Raw genomic sequence first — 16654 nt, forward strand, 5'->3', positions numbered from 1 at the left:
AAAAATAACACGGTTATTCCTACTTACCTACGAATCACAATACATTTTGAACAAATGCATACATCTCTTATGAAAAACGCATAATGAAAAGCTTCTGCACGTATCAAACGGTTATTGGTCTATAACGTAGAATGACTTTTTAAATGTAAGGAGCCGAGTATTATTTTTTTTGGAATTAAAGATGATAAAATGGTCCTGGTAATGCCACATGTTAATCAAGTACTGTTTGTTATAATTACTTAAAAATGGTAAGTTCCATGTGCCAAGGCTGTAACTTTCAATTAGTTTTAAGGTTGTTTTATAATTACTTAAAAATAGGTATAACTGTATAAGATTGTGACTGACTGGGTTAAGTTGAAGACAAGTCAACCATGGATGAGCATGGCAAATGGCACATAAAGGTATCATGCTCTCCCTTATTGTGTTGCACGTTGTACAAACACACAAGTAGAGTAATCATCGGGTCAAGTTGCAGACTTTCGTTTCTTTTTTATACACGCAATGTTGAGCATGGATCCAAACACAGAACCTCGAGTTGAATCTGGATCTCAACACAAAATCTCGAGTACAAATCCAAACATAGAAGCTCGAGTCTATAGAAAACACTAGATGCAAGTCGGGCGACAAGTTAGACTAGACGGATTTAATTCAATTTATTATATAACATATAAATAGGTGCTTACTTACACTAAAAAAACATGTGTATTGACCTTAAGCCATCATCACAACCACCTGTTCTTTTTTTTTTTGGGGGGGGGGAGGGAGAGAGAGAGACAAAAAGAAGAGAAAACACGAAATGGCGAGAGAAGAGATCTTTCAAATTCTATGAGATGCATATAGAATTGTTTGGGTAGACGGACTTTCATCCTTCAAATTGGTCAATTTTCTTAATCAAGACAAACAATAGCATACCAAGTGTACTGTTCTAAAAATCGGCCTAGGTGCTAGGTGATGAAGGCTCAATGTGATTTACGCCAAAAAGTAGAGGAAGATGTGGTAAGAGCTAGGTGGACTAGGCGATGGCTAGGAGAGAGAGACAGAAAGAAGAGAAAACACGAAATGGCGAGAGAAGAGTTCTTTTAAATTAAAAAGTAATGGAACCCCAAATCATGAACCGCCTAACCATTGCCTAGTCCACCTAGCTCTTACCACATCTTCCTCTACTTTTTGGCCTAAATCACATTGAGCCTTCATCACCTAGCACCTAGGCTGATTTTCAGAACAGTACACTTGGTATGCTATTGTTTGTCTTGATTAAGAAAATTGACCAATCTGAAGGATGAAAGTCCGTCTACCCAAACAATTCTATATGCATCTCATAGAATTGGAAAGAACACAAAAAATAGTTGTGTCTTGATCATTTCTACATGTTCATCATCCGATGTGACTCGGACTCTTTTCATAACATTAAAATAGTTCAGTAACCAACGACAGAAGTAGATTATTTGACACAATTCATAATTTTTACAAGAAAACGCAATCTTTTCGAATCTAGTCATACAAATATTGGTAGTAAACTTAATTCAAATCGTAAGCGTGTAATGGGGGATTACAATGCTGCTGCTATAACTATAAGTGGGTTTTTAATCATAGGTAAAGTTTCCCCCTGCACCTGCAGTTCACTATGGGTCTGCATGTCCAGCAATATCATCGTCGCTTGAATTGCTTTCCTCATCACTAATGTTCTCATCATCGCTCTCCTCGTCTGGTGTTGTATTGGTAATGTGCTCCTTCTTTGCATATCGCTCACAGTACTCTGTCCACAAATCACAGTGGGAATATGTAAACAGAATACTTTACATGATAAAAATCCCGCGAAAATAAAGAACATTTTCCTTGCTAGCTTATGCTCTGTGAGCAACCAAGGAAAAATAGCTTCTGCGTTCTAAGAATATTCCCTGTATAACATCTTCGAAGCTGAAGGAACTAACTTACTATGAAAATTAAGTGGAATCTTGTATGTAAGTGTTAGCCGAAAGCACTGAATAAGGGACCGGAGATAGACTTGTAATTCGAGTAGCCATGGTCCATGGACCATCTTGCTGAAGTCACACTCACAGCTATGGGACGGTATTGGAATTCCAACTCAAGACACGTCAAGGGAACCAAGAAAAAGTAGGAAGAGTATGGAACTATCTAATTACAAGCAAGAGCTCTTGCACACATATGCTCATGTTTGGAAGGTCCATCTCCTAATTTACCTAAGTTATTTGCGAGAGAGTTTGCGGTGAAGTTTCAAAAATTTAGGCATTATTGGTTTAAAGCATATTTACTGAAAGAAAGGTATATTACTTGCAGATGAAGTTTTACCTTTGACCTTCTGATCGTAGAGTTTTCGGTCCTTCATCATCAATGACGCTGCATCACCATTGAGTGGATCTGAAGGATTTGGATAAAGCAACAGTTGTGGAAGGAAAACTTCAAAAACATTTAAGAGGTCTGCATCAAGAAGAAACATGACCATATATGTGAGAAATCCAAGAAAAACCAAATGAAGAAAGAAAAAGAAAAGTGAAACATAATAGAACCGCGAAACATCACCGACTCATGGAAGAGAGTATAATGACACAAAACCAACAATTCAGCAGTGTAATGAAAAAAGAGAGTCAGAATTTTTACTAAAACGGGACGATAATTACCAAACATTGGACTCCATGATTGGTTAATTACATCTAAGCAGACAGAACCAGATCTGCAATCACACAAAAAAAAAACAAATCAGTAGTACAAACCAGATTAATAACCAAAAAATAAAGGTCCTGCGGCTTACTAAAGATAAATCATATTTTTCAAAACCAGAGACTAATTCAAAGCATTTGATAATCAACAGCAGTATTACAGCATTCTAAATTTCTAAACAAACTTAATACTTCTGCCTTTGTTTGACCCAATCTGCCAGCGTGCCACCAGTAGCAGTTAGAATTTAAAAGTTCCTACAGGTAACTAAACTGGATTATTCGTGAGGTGAATTTGATTTTAAAACTGAAGAACACTCACAGCTCATCAACATTAGGGTGGAAAATCTTGTTCATGAAGCCAATAGAAGGAGATTTATATGGATAAGCATCCGGAAGCTCAACACGGATTTTCCAAAACCCTCCTTCATAAAGGCCTGCAACCATATCATCACACTGTAAGAGCCTCAGCTGATAAAAGCCTAGTGGAAATAAAGGAAGCAAGATGCAGTTCCGATCTAAGAGCAAACTGTAATAAAGTTACAACAAGGCAAACAAAGATGAAAAACTTTCCAAAGTTGAGTGATTGCACAGGTTCTTATACCAAATTCAGTTAAAAGTGTGCCACCATGCCCACACATAAACATATAGAAAATTTATGCAATGAAGTATAAGCAGGAGTGTCAGACATTACTTTCTTTCGGACCATGGAATTCCACATTGAATTCATTCAGCCCATCGTTTATTGTCTCCACATTATAGTCACTCATCATCCTGAATATCATTGAGAAAAGAATGGAAAACAAAAGCATTAGAAATAGTGTTCAAAAGCTTTATTTCGTTCCAGAGATGAAGTTAGCAACCTGATTATACATACTTCTACCTAAAAGACTGCATCCCGCTCAGTAAACCAAAAGGAGAAAACCAATCTTATTAAACATAAGACCCACATTGCAAAGGTTGGAGGTATTAAGTAACAAACAACTTACAACTTCATGACATCCATCTCTCTCCGCTTGCTTGGAGAAGACATCTTAGCTTATTAAAATGAAAATCCCAAACCTGTCACAAACGTACCGAAGTGATCAACTTTTCATGGAAACAAATTTCAAAGAAATTAAATATGTTAAAACCATATGGATGAAACTAAAACAGTCTAATTTACAACAAACAAGGTACACTGACCTTCTGGAAATCAACAAGATTCGCAAAAACAAATGGTGAAGCAGAAGTAGAAGTAACAAAAACTCAGATTTAATCGATGTCAAAATCAAGGTAAACACTTATCTGTAGATTGCATAAGCAAAATTAGTGATACAACCGAAATAAGTTATAAGTCTGCTTAAACGGGGGATCGTTCTTCACAAACCATGACCATCAAAGAAACGGCCATATGTTACAGTATCAGCCATACCAGCCTATATATATAGTAGTGCGTTTTGTTAGAGACTTTTATACCCATTGGATGATGCAGCAGAAAGAAAGCCACCTCAATTAAAACTAACCCAGTTTCTCCGTTCATTAGTCCCACAGAATCAATCAACTGTACAAACAAAGTAGAAAAGAAAAAATGATTTATAGCTTAGATTTCCATAACTGCAACTTAAGGGTCACCGAACCATCTTCCATCTGATAGGTAAAGCTTTTTGTTACATATACTAATACCATACGCCAATGACATCAGATTGCAGAATCTAAATGCATTGACTATGCCTCGCCACCATGTACAAACTACGGCCTCTCCTTAAAATGGACATTGCCTCCCGTAAAGCTGGACCATAACCATAGCAAACTACAGTCAAAATGACTAGTTCAACCTGGAGAGTCAGTTCCCAAGTCGAACACGAATGTTTACCATTCATCACTCACCCTAAGTCTAACCAAAACGCCTAAAGCCCAGCTCCCCGCAAGTCGATAAACTACATTGCAAATCTAACATACTTATCATCTGAAAGTCTGTTTATGCAAGCATACTTAACAATTTATAACAACAACAGACATGCCACACAATTGAAAAAGCAAAAAAAAATTGAACTATCACACTCATGGGAAATCTTAAACTACACAACAGGATTAAAAGTTATAATTGGGTCATCACAATTTGATAAAAAAAAATGCAATGCAACTGTTATCTCCACAGCATAAAATAAAAACTTTGAGCAAAATGGGATTCCAAATTTTCTTCTTTTATTAGACACACCCAGTTGAGGCATTATAGTAATTCAACTCCCCCTATCAAAAATTCAATAAAAATTGGAATGTTGTCATGAAACCAATACTGAGATTTTGTGAATCAATGTCATAAGTGCTTCTGAAGTCTAACAATTAAAAGCAAGCTGCAATCTTTTGAAGATCTAAGACCTACCCAGAAAATCATATACAAAGAAAGAGAAAAAGTTTTGTTCTTTGAGAATGTCGATGAAAAATAAAATTAACAATAGATAAATGTGTGTGTGTGTGTGTAGAGAGAGAGAGAGAGAGAGAGAGAGAGAGAGAGAGAGAGAGAGAGAGAGGATGGGAACTGGGTATCTTACAAGAGCTACTTATTTAACGGGGCAAACCTTTTCTTGTCTGACTGAAGATTCCCAAGAACCGAACAGAAAATTGAGAAAATTTGGAATTGGAGAAGAAAAGGAAGAAACAACGGGTCGGTGGAGGAGAGGAGGAGGAGGAGGGTGAGGGGGGCAGAGAGAGAGAGAGAGAGAGTTGGGGAAGGGGGTTGTGAATGTCGACATGTTCAGGCGCACGTGTTCAAATAATAGCGTTATTACGTGGCACGCACGGTCTCAAATTAAAATTAAAGAGCTTTACCGAAAAATTCACGATACTCTTAATTTTAACGAAAAATCACATTTTTACACTAAAAATTCAATTCTGGTACTATTTACTTTATCCTTTATTTTTTCCTTATCATTAAAACTCAAAGTTTTCAAGTCATTTTCATTAGTTTTCCTTTAAAATTAAAGCTAATCTTGTGACATTGATTCAAAATTAAATTAAAATTAAAATTTAATATTGTTAGGGTACATGAATTCGATTCATAATTACCAAGTAAATCTCCTCAATTATGGTATTTTTTATAGTTTTTTTTTCTTGTTCATTGAACCATATATATTATTTTCATTGTATGTTTTTCCTTAAAAGTAGAAAACATTGGATAGAATTCCTTAGCGTAAGCACTAAGTAAGTTTATTATTGGTTCCAGAAGAGCGAAGAAAAAGGGGATGTTTTGTTAATATGAAAAAGAAAGTGTTTAAAAACTTTTTTTTTAGTTTACTCAATGATAAATTGTAAGATCCCACATCGCTCAGGGGAGTGATCCTTATATATATATTCTCATCCCTACCTAGCACGAGGCCTTCTGGGAGCTCACTGGCTTCGGGTTCTATGAGAACTTCGAAGTTAAGTGAGTAGTGCGCGAGAGTAATTCCATGATGGGTGACCCACCAGGAAGTTGCTCGTGAGTTCCCAAAAACAAAACCGTGAGGGCGTGGTCGAGGCCCAAAAGCGGACAATATCGTGCTACGGTGGTGGAGCGGGCCCGGGAAGTGGTCTCGCCTGAGCTGGGATGTGACAATTGGTATCAGAGCCTAACCCTGGTCGCGTGTGTGCCAACAAGGACGTCGGACCCCTAAAGGAGGTGGATTGTAAGATCTCACATTGCCCAGGGAGTGATCCTTATATGTATATTCTCATCCCTACCTAGCACGAGGCCTTTTGGGAGCTCACTGGCTTCGGATTCCATGGGAACTCCGAAGTTAAGCAAGTAGTGCACGAAAGCAATCCCATGATGGGTAACCCACTGGGAAGTTGCTTGTGAGTTCCCAAAAACAAAACCGTGAAGACGTGGTTGGGGCCCAAAAGCAAACAATATCGTGCTACGGTAGTGGAGCGGGACCGGGAAGTGGTCCGGCCTGGGCCAGGATGTGACATAAATATTGTACAAAAATTGATAAATATACGGACCATTTTAACTTTTAATTCCAAAACTCTCTATGTTAACTATTATTATCGTCTATTTAGATTGAGGACCTCTTGAATTTTAATCAGAATGCTCTCGTTAATGTTTGTATTAGCTTTTAATATTATAATAAAACTGCTATCATTTTATCTTTAAAAAGTATTTATTATATGTTTGTTTTATTATAATTAAATAAAAGAATTTATCATAAAACATTTCAAAGTACATCAACAATGAATGAGGATCCTCTTTGTGAGGATCCTCTTCGGATTCCAGAAATTCTTCAATCACATTCGTTCATCGTATATCGTACGGCCATAAATGATTGTAAATCTTTTTATTTAAAATTAAATATAAACAATAAGATAACTGACGAAAACTGGTTGCACGATGTATGATGAACGAATATGATTAGAGGATCTCCGAGATCCTCACAAAGAGGATCCTTGACACACCCCGACCCGGAGTGTCCACTAGGATCCCGAATCGAGCTGTGCTGGCCGACACCTAGAAGGTGACGAAGCCATAAAGTGTGATAGTGTATAAAATGTGAATAAATTAAAACCTAAAGGTGCTTAAGTACACGAGTGTGCGATGAGCGGGTCTGTATCCATTTCACGCATGATACAGAGTATATGTATAGTACAGTAAGGTAAAATAATAATTATACCATCATAAGAAGACATCTATACTGAAAGGCGCCATGAATCCTCGTCGATACGGAACTCTACTGCTAGAACCTAGAGGGGTGCAAAAATAGAAAATGTGAGTGAGCGAAACAAAACTTTTCAAATCAATTTCAATTACCACTCACTAGGAAGTTATCATGTGAGTTCCTAGAAACAAAACCGTGAGGGCGTAGCCGGGGCCCAAAGCAGACAATATCGTTCTATGGTAGAATCGAGTCCGTGATGTGACAATCCTCATTCATCAATAATGTATACAAGACATGTATCTCAACATAATTGCAAAAACAATTGCAATAAAAGCAAAACTAATATAATTTACATTGACAAAATGAAAATGGAATATATTATAGTGTTCTTATTAGATTAGTATAATGAAAATATTCACGATTTTTTTTTTGTTTAAAATATTTTAATTTGTTAAAAATATTAGGACGTCCATATATATTCTTATCCAATAATAACTTAATTAATTCAATTCTTGATTCTAATTTTAGTGAAATGAGTAAACAAAGTCCTTACTTGATTTGGTTTGCATTTATATTTTCTTTCCCAAATCTTTTCCTCGTTGAAAAATATTACAAAAGATCTTTACTGCACATGAATGAGTTGGTAACATTACGCGGTGGTGTTAGATCGATAACATTACGCAGTCGTGTTAGATCGGTAACATTACGCCTTCGTGTTAGGTTACAATGAAAAGTTTGTCGACTAATCTTTGTAACCCAATTGCCAAAAGTTTTCACATCCTTGAGTTTACATCGAGCATCCGATCCTTAGGCTTGAAAACGGACGATTGATGGAAGAGGTGTGCTATCTACACACCTCATTTTACTTTTCACACACCCCTTAATAATTTCTGTCCGTTGATCTTCTTCAATTCATTCGATCCGACGGTCGAAAATTAAAAAAATGTCTGAGAAGTAAAATGAGATGTGTGGATATCATACACCTGGAAAACTCGAACATGCACCAGATGCGTAAACTGCTCGAGTGACCCGCGAGCATAAGAACATTGAAGACTTGAATGTCGACTATTTGATTGTTATATGGACATTCAAGGTGAACAAGGCTTACAAATACAACACAATGATCCTCCATACTTTTCCTTCGAAAAATGTTATTTATTTAGCGCAAGCTATGCAACTCATGGACACCTAATTTCGCTTCAACATGGATGAAACAACAATGTAATTGCAATAACGAAGAACAATAATACCATCGAATAATTTAACTTGGCTTTTTCCACGGATTATCCCCGTAGTAGTATGCACTGCCAACCATAAGAGCCACAGTGGCACCTTGGACAACGACACGAGCTCTCATTAGCTTCTGGCCCAACTGAGAATTGCCTTGCCTGAAACTGATTAAGCCGGCGGTGAGCACACCAGCAGTCAACATCGCACCTGAAAAGTTTAGTTTTAAAGAATTAACCGAAATGAATCTCATTTTAACTAATAAAAGCAACACAAATCACAGCTTCAACACTAGGGAATAATCTGCAAGAATAATTTTGACAGACAAGGAAGCAGAAAGCACACCCATTTGGCATCATTCAACTATCAAAATGTTGCAATTAAACATTTATGGGTTCAGATCCTCTCCGGTTCCTGCAGACCAAGTTATCTTAGCTGTTTGATTCAAATCATGCAGTCCGAAATATTTCTTCCACCACCCCCCCCCCCCCCCCCCCCGCGCGCGCCCCTTTTCTCTCCCTTCCTATTCCTCTGGTGCAGATTCCCTTCCGCTCATCTTCTTCCTCCTCCTCGTACATTCCCGTGATTTTAGAGAGAGAGATGGTCGGACCGGCAAGGCCTGTGTTTGTTCTGTTCAGATCCTCCATTTTCAGATGTACTATGATGGCGGCGGTTGGGGCGCCATTCTTGCCGACATCTTAAGAAACAACTCTAAGGTTGCAATCTTTGAGGATGAGGAAGAGGAAGGAAAAAGAGGAAGAGGAAAGGGAAAGAAAGAGGAAGAAGAAAGATGTTTGCACCATAGGAAGAAGGGAAAGAAAAGAGGGGAGAAAAATAGATTTCTGAGCACAGGATTTGAATCAAACGGCCAAGAAAACTTGATTCGCATGATCCGAAGGACACAGATCCGGAGATGATCTGATTCCCACATTTATCGCTTGAAACCATACACAAAAGAAAACATTTTTCTCTCCGTTTAATCAAGTTCAAAGGAAAATTTAAAACGAAAAGACAATCCATAAGCTCCGGATTAAGAATACACTCTGAAGTTTGAACCAGACCCGTACCATAATATCCAGCATACAAATGTCCCTAGTTGTTTTCATCTCCACCACTACAGTTTTCTAGGACCCAAGTGACTCCCAATTCGCAATCCAAGTAGCACTTCTCCTTGGAAAACTTCTGCATTCTCTTCAATTTTCTCGTAATATCTCATTTTTAAGACTAGACTAAATGTCAGTCTCATACCTAACCTTCACTCGGTCAGCACCCCAATAACAAGGACCCCGTGACGTTTCAAAATAACAAAACTCTGTTGCATCTCGACAAAAGACATAGGTTCCATAATTCTACTGTAATACTCACCTGTCATTGCCAAATGAAGACGTTGCCACTGCGCTGGATACTAACAAAAATGTCCGAAGACTTCTCCAAATTCATAGACAGCAGACAGAGAATTTACGAGAGACGATTGACATTAAACTGAAAACTATATTCTACATTCTATCCAAATGGCCAACAATTCAAAAACCAGAGTAAATTAGCTCCTACTTTAACTTCCACTAACCTAACCCAGATAAGAATTAGCTCTATTTTCCACAGTTAAAGCAATGAAGTTCAAATAAATTTCGAAATTTATAAATATATAGTTGATTTTAATTTCTAATGATAGATTAACCAAGAAAGAAGCTTTACAAATACCCTTTCACCAGAATTTAATCATCTAATTAATTAACTTTTCCAAATTATTAGCTTTATATAAAATCCCAAATCACCAAAAATTCAAACAAGCACGAGACTTTACGATCACATATGCATAAATCAACTCATATCAAACCTCACAATTTGAACAAAACAATCACAGGAAACAAATTGCCGAAAGACAGTGAAAGAATCAAAGTGGGAATTTACCAACTGGTACCCAAGGGTTGCGGACCCGCTTCTTCTCCTCGTAAAATACTTCTAACGTGGGATCCACCTCACTCATCTTCTCCATGCGCAGAAAGCGAGAATTGCAGAAAATGGTCAAATCAATTTGGGATCGCGAACCCTAAATTGGAAATCAGAAGAAGAAGAAAGCAGAGACCGAGAGAGTGGAGGAAGATGGAAGTAAAGATGGTGGATGCGGTCGGTGGCGGTTAAGTGTGGGGTCCGATTCGCGGGTTATTGGAGTTAAAAGCTCAGCCCGATTGATGACAACCGCTAACCCATATAGATCCGCCCAACTCATGCCTAGGCCCAACTAGTGGGGCACGTCTCTAAATTATTAATCAAAACCAGAGTTTAAAAATATCGATATGTAAATTTATAGAAATATCGATATTAATATCTGTTGTCCTCGACATAAATTATGAAAATTTCCAATGGGATCGATACATCAACTTATTCAGATTTAGTAAAAATCTGCAATGGACCACAACAAAATTTCTGTAGTCAATCAGTAAGTATTATTAATATTCTTGATGAGTTCTTCTTTCTTTTATCACTTAGGAGCCGTGCGAGATGAGAGTTTCATGCACGGTTTTGAACGAGAAAAAGAAGTGAGGAATCCTTTTTTCAACTCTAACTCTCCCACTCTAGATGTTGCTTTTTCTCTGTTATTTTGAAAGTAGCTGCTTCAGCTTCAGGCAGTCGAATTTTTTATATTCCTTTTTATTTTTCATCAAAAGAATCGCATCTCTTTATGGAAATCATAACCATATTGGGTAATTATTGGAATAATTGTTGGAGACTCAAATGGTGGATATCCAAGCATGATAACTTATATGTTGTTTTATATCTCCATGAATCTAGGAACTTTTGCTTGCATTGTATCATACGTACCAGAATTGATAACATTCGACATTATGCAGGATTATACACAAATGATCCTTTTTTGGCTCCTATATCTCGCCGAAATAAGGTAAAGTTTGCATTTGACCATCCCTTTCCGTATTGATCTTTGATTTTTCAGATATTTCGACAAGAATATACAATTTCATGGATATTTTAAACACTGATCAAAACACATCATCCGCACAGAAGAAGTGTTTACTCAAATAAAGAAAAAGATATTTGATAATTTGCCAGTGTTTACTGTAACTTTTTAATGATAGGTGACATAAAAATGACTGATTGAGATTGAAAATAATATGAAAATTAAATTTAATAATTAAAATATAATGTAGCAGACTAGTATTGAAACCACACCCTTTTTAGTGTGATTGTTACACGTCTATCTATTTCAACAGTTAGTTTTATTAAAATTGTCATGGAGAGAAAAATTTGGTGAACGCACCCCCATTCATGTGTCCTTGCCAATGATGCAAGGTTCTATAGAGAAAATTTTACACTTTGTCATAGTATTGACATGCAACATCATAATTGAAGTCTATTCGTGTCATGTATGTTGTTCTTCATGAAATGGCATAATTAACTACCTCCAAAATGAAGATAAAAACTTGCATAGCACAAGACGCTACATGTCATTGAACATGTTCCAAGTAAGTTGCTTTCTTAAAAAGCGATCCCATGTTCCAAGTTGTTTTTCTTTTTGTTACTTCGAAAGTAGCTGCTTCATCTTCAAGCACTCGAATTTTTGATATTCCTTTTTATTTCTCATCAAACGAATGACATCTCCTTCTGGAAATCCTAACTATTCTTAGTATGATACTAAGAATTTCGGGGAATCTCATTGAGTATTCGTCCATAAGTCAAATTGGATATGTAATTATTGGAATAATTGTTGGAGACTCAAATGGTGGATATCCAAGCATGATAACTTATATGTTGTTTTATATCTCCATGAATCTAGGAACTTTTGCTTGCATTGTATCATATGTACTGGAACTGATAACATTCAAGATTATGCAGGATTATACACAAAGGATCATTTTTTGGCTCCTATACCTCACTGAAATAAGGTAAAGTTTGCATTTTACCCTCGCCTTCCATATTGATCTTTGATTTTTCAGATATTTCGACACGAATATACAATTTCATAGATATTTTAGACACTGATCAAAACACATCATGCGCGCAAAAAAAGTATTTACTCAAATAAAGAAATTGATATTTGATAATTTGCTAGTGTTTACTGTAACTTTTTAATGATACACGTAAAAAAAAAAGAATGACTGAGATTGAAAATAATATGAAAATTAAATTAATAATTAAAATATAATGTAGCAGACTAGTATTGAAACCACGCCCTTTTTAGTGTGATTGTTACACCTGTCTAAATTTCAACAGTTAGTTTTATTAAAAATCATCCTGTGGAGAAAAATTTGGTGAACGCACCCCATTCTTGTGTCCTTACAATGTTCTATAGGTAAAAGTTTACACATTGTCATAGCATTGACATGCAATATCATAATTAAAGTCTACTCGTGTCAAATATGTTGTTCTTCATGAAATGGCATAACTACCTCCAAAAAGAAGATAAAAACTTACATAGCATGAGGCGCTACGTATCATTAAATATGTTCCAAGTAAGTTGCTTTCTTAAAAAGAGATCACATATGCAACAAGAAACTTTTTTGAAGAAATTTTGGGGAAAACCGAAAGTCAGTATATTTAAGCTAGATGTGAAGTCCTACCAAAAGAAATTTCTTTGAATAGTTTTTTAGCACACTAGCAATCACTCATTTAGACCAACTCTAATAGTTGGTGTTAAAACCTAAATTTTTAACTCATAAAATTTAGGTTTTAACCCAAAAATAGAAATTTTTTTTCTCACAATAATTTTAGCTTAAAATTTTAGTCCAAGATAATTAAAGAATGAATTTTGCCTAAATTTCTTTTTCCGTAATTTTTTTTCTTACAATAAAATTTATGTATATTGTCTTAATTTATTTTGAAGAACATTTTAGCCTAAAAATATTTATATTCCAATAAATAATGAAAATTCATCAAATATACTTCAATCTTACAACAATTACTAATACAAACGATAATTAAAACACTAAATAAAAATTAAAAACGATAATTAAAACATTACATAAAAATTACTACAATTACTAATTATAGTAATACTCATCATAATTTGGTTGAGTTGGTGGTGAAATTCGTGGTGGATTTCATGGTGTACCTGGGAAATAGACATGAGATTATGTATCATCATTCTCAAAGATATTCCTTGCGGCATGCCTTTGCAAGATTTCTTTTTACTTATCACGCAAGTACTTTTTCCTATTTGGAGTGTACTTGTTGAGGTCCTCCATCATTAACTCAATTTCAAACCTTTCTTGCTTTAAATCCGCTTGCTTCTCAAAGAGCAAGCGCATTTGGACCATTTTGGCCTCCCTTCCGCCTTCAATAAATTGTTTAGTTGTGGAAGAAAGCTTGACACCAGTCGGACCTTGCATCTCTTTTCTCTTTGCTTTGTTTTGCTTATCTTTTCCCGGAGGCTTTGAAATAGGAGCAGGTGAGGTCACCAAATCCTCACTTTCATTGCCAACATTATCGCTTGAGGCTTCAAGAGCAAGTAACAAGGAGCCCGTATCATTTCAAAGTATCAAAACTTTGTTGCATTTCAACAAAAGACATAGGTTCCACAATTCTACCCTAATATTTAACTGTCATTGCCAAATGAAGACATAGCCACTGCAGGCAGAGAATGTTCCCAACTCGTAAGATACTTCTAAAGTGGGCTCTGCCTCGCTCATCTTCTCCATACACAGAACGCGAGAATTGAAGAAAATGGTCAAATCAATTTGGGGATCGCGAACCCTAAATTTGAAACCAGAAGAAGAAGAAAGCAGAGACCGAGGAAGTGGAGGAAAATAGAAGTAATGGTGGTGGATGCGGTCGGTCGCGGTAGGTGTGGGTCCGAATTGCGGGTTATTTGAGTTAAATGCTGAGCCCGATTAATAACAACGGCTAACCCATCTAGATCCAGCCAACTCATGCCCGGAGAACGGGGCGAAAAAAACGAGACAGACTTCTAGCATGCAAAATGGGCCGATGCACGAAAAACGAGACATGTCGGTGCATGCAAAACGAGGTGGCCGACTATGCAAAACAATGCGGGTCGAGCGCACAGGTCCACCATTGTTGCCCACGAAGCATTGGTGCCAGGGGTGGAGCATATATAAGCCTCTATCAATATGGAGTAGGGTTTAGTTTTAATCTCACAGGCCTCTACTACTTCTGCTATGCCTTGGGCCTTCCCGAGGGCATGAGTTTGGGCTTCCGTCTCCCTGCGCCTCAAGCATTAATTTTTTTTATCTTTTATGTTTTATTTTTTAACTTTTGTTAAATTTTCATTTTTCCCATACGACAATATTAAACTATCATCTTCATGTTCTACAAAATGTATTTTTGGTGAAAATTTTCATATCAAAAAATTCAAAAACAAGGATATAAATCTATAGGTATTTGAATCTAAATAAAGTAATGTAAGAAGAAGAAAAAAAATTCAATGAAAAAAGAAAAAAGAAGAAAAAAAAATGATATGATCGATACTTTGATACCGATCATTTTTTAAGGTTGTCGCTATCACGCTAGCGCCTTTATCTGGTTAAAGTCGCTAGTTTCATACCGATCCTCCCTTTTCAATATTTTTTTCTTTTATTTATTTTACCATAACAACAAACTATAACATTCATATTTTTTAAAATATATTTTTTTCCGTACAAAATCTATTATAATTCATATTTATATATTTGAAATTAACGATTTAAAACCTAAATTTACATATATTTTTTTATTTTTCAACTTTAAAAATCAATAAAAATAGTTTCGGGACCTAATAAATGGTTGGATCACGTCCAAATGTCTATTAATATTTTTCTTAACTCCGATGCAAAATATTTCCGAAGGCTAGAAATGTCAATTTTTTTTCACAAAAATTGTGAGTTATATGTATAACCCACAATTTTCCGATCAATTTTGAGAACTTTTAGAACATTCATTATAAGCAAAAGTTAGAGTCATTATATTCGCACCACATGCTTCCTAAAACTAATTTAGGACATTCCCAAGATTTCAGACACCTACAAATCTTTTTGGGAGCCCCGCTATTAGCTTTCATTATTTTTAATATTTTCAACTTTAAAATCAATAAAAATTAGTTTCAATACCTAATAAAGGATAAAACCACATCTAAAGGTCTTGCAACATTTTTGTTAATTCCCATGCAAAATATTTCCTAAAACTAAAAATTTCAATTTTTTCACAAAAATGTGAGTTATATAACCCATGTTTTCCAATCAATTTAAAAAACTTTTACAAGATTCATTACAAGCCAAAATTTGAGTCATTCTAGTCGCACCACATGTTTTCTAAAATATATTCAGGACATTCCAAAGATTTTCGACACTTACAAATTGTTAACGTGTCCCACATCAACCGAATCAATGAGAATAGAAGAGTTTAAATATCATAACCCCACTCCAACTAATATCGAGGCCTTTTGTGATAAAACCCCACACCTAATGGATTGTGCATGTGGTAATTACCAAGTTGGGGACATTATCGGTGTTGTTGGAAGTGGGCCGTATGACCCGTCTCTTTGATAATTCTACACAAATCTCATTGGAGGCCCCGCTATTAGTTTATATTATTTTTCTATTATTTCAATTTTAAAAATCAAGGGATAAAGAAAGAAAGGAAGGAAAGCTCGGTCGAACCCAGGGATCAGGACCGATCCAATAAGCACATGACGAGGATCGACGACCAGCATCCAGCAAAGAAACCAACGCTTAACATAAACTGCATCTGCAAAGTACAAGAGAGGGCAAGGAATAGGCAAGCGATGGATGTAGTCATGAGGAATCTGGTCCGGATCACCCTAAGGTGGGCCCCCGCCAGCGCCTCCAAATCAAGTAAAATAAAAGATAACACGAACTACACGCAGTTTGATTCTCTTCCCAAGATATGCAGGCAGGAGGCCCCACTATTAGTTTATATTATTTTTCTATTATTTCAATTTTAAAAATCAAGGGATAAAGAAAGAAAGGAAGGAAAGCTTGGTTGAACCCAGGGATAGGGACCGATCCAATAAGCACACTAATGATGAGGATCGACGACCAGCATCCAGCAAAGAAACCAACGCTTAACATAAACTGCATCTGCAAAGTACAAGAGAGGGCAAGGAATAGGCAAGCGATGGATGTCGTCATGAGGAATCCGGTTCCGATCACCCTAAGGTGGGCC

General features: G+C 36.2%; 1 protein-coding gene across 2 annotated transcripts; it reads right to left on the reverse strand.

Annotated features, from left to right (window-relative positions):
• Nucleotides 1-1368: 1368 nt before the first annotated feature.
• On the reverse strand, nt 1369-5375 carry LOC137713228 (ubiquitin-conjugating enzyme E2-23 kDa-like). Of its 2 annotated transcripts, none has more exons than XM_068452507.1 (7): nt 5237-5375; nt 3665-3737; nt 3370-3449; nt 2998-3112; nt 2640-2692; nt 2311-2439; nt 1369-1756 (listed from the first exon to the last, which is right to left on the reverse strand). In XM_068452507.1, exons 2-7 carry the CDS (start codon nt 3706-3708, stop codon nt 1623-1625), a joined length of 555 nt encoding a protein of 184 aa, XP_068308608.1. In that variant the 5' UTR covers nt 3709-3737; nt 5237-5375; the 3' UTR covers nt 1369-1622. The 2 variants fall into 2 exon arrangements, with proteins under 2 accessions (XP_068308608.1, XP_068308607.1); XM_068452506.1 differs by having other exon boundaries at nt 5210-5368.
• Nucleotides 5376-16654: the final 11279 nt, after the last annotated feature.

Source organism: Pyrus communis, chromosome 13, assembly GCF_963583255.1.
Source record: "Pyrus communis chromosome 13, drPyrComm1.1, whole genome shotgun sequence".
NCBI lineage: Eukaryota > Viridiplantae > Streptophyta > Magnoliopsida > Rosales > Rosaceae > Pyrus > Pyrus communis.

Bases quoted from the DNA above. Each gene is read 5' to 3' on its own strand.
- LOC137713228 (XM_068452507.1), bottom strand. From the start codon at position 3,708: ATGTCTTCTCCAAGCAAGCGGAGAGAGATGGATGTCATGAAGTT. The intron at 3,450-3,664 runs GTAAGTTGTTTG...AATGATATTCAG, and splicing joins GAGATGGATGTCATGAAGTT to GATGATGAGTGACTATAATG. The intron at 3,113-3,369 runs GTAATGTCTGAC...ATATGGTTGCAG, and splicing joins ATTCCATGGTCCGAAAGAAA to GCCTTTATGAAGGAGGGTTT.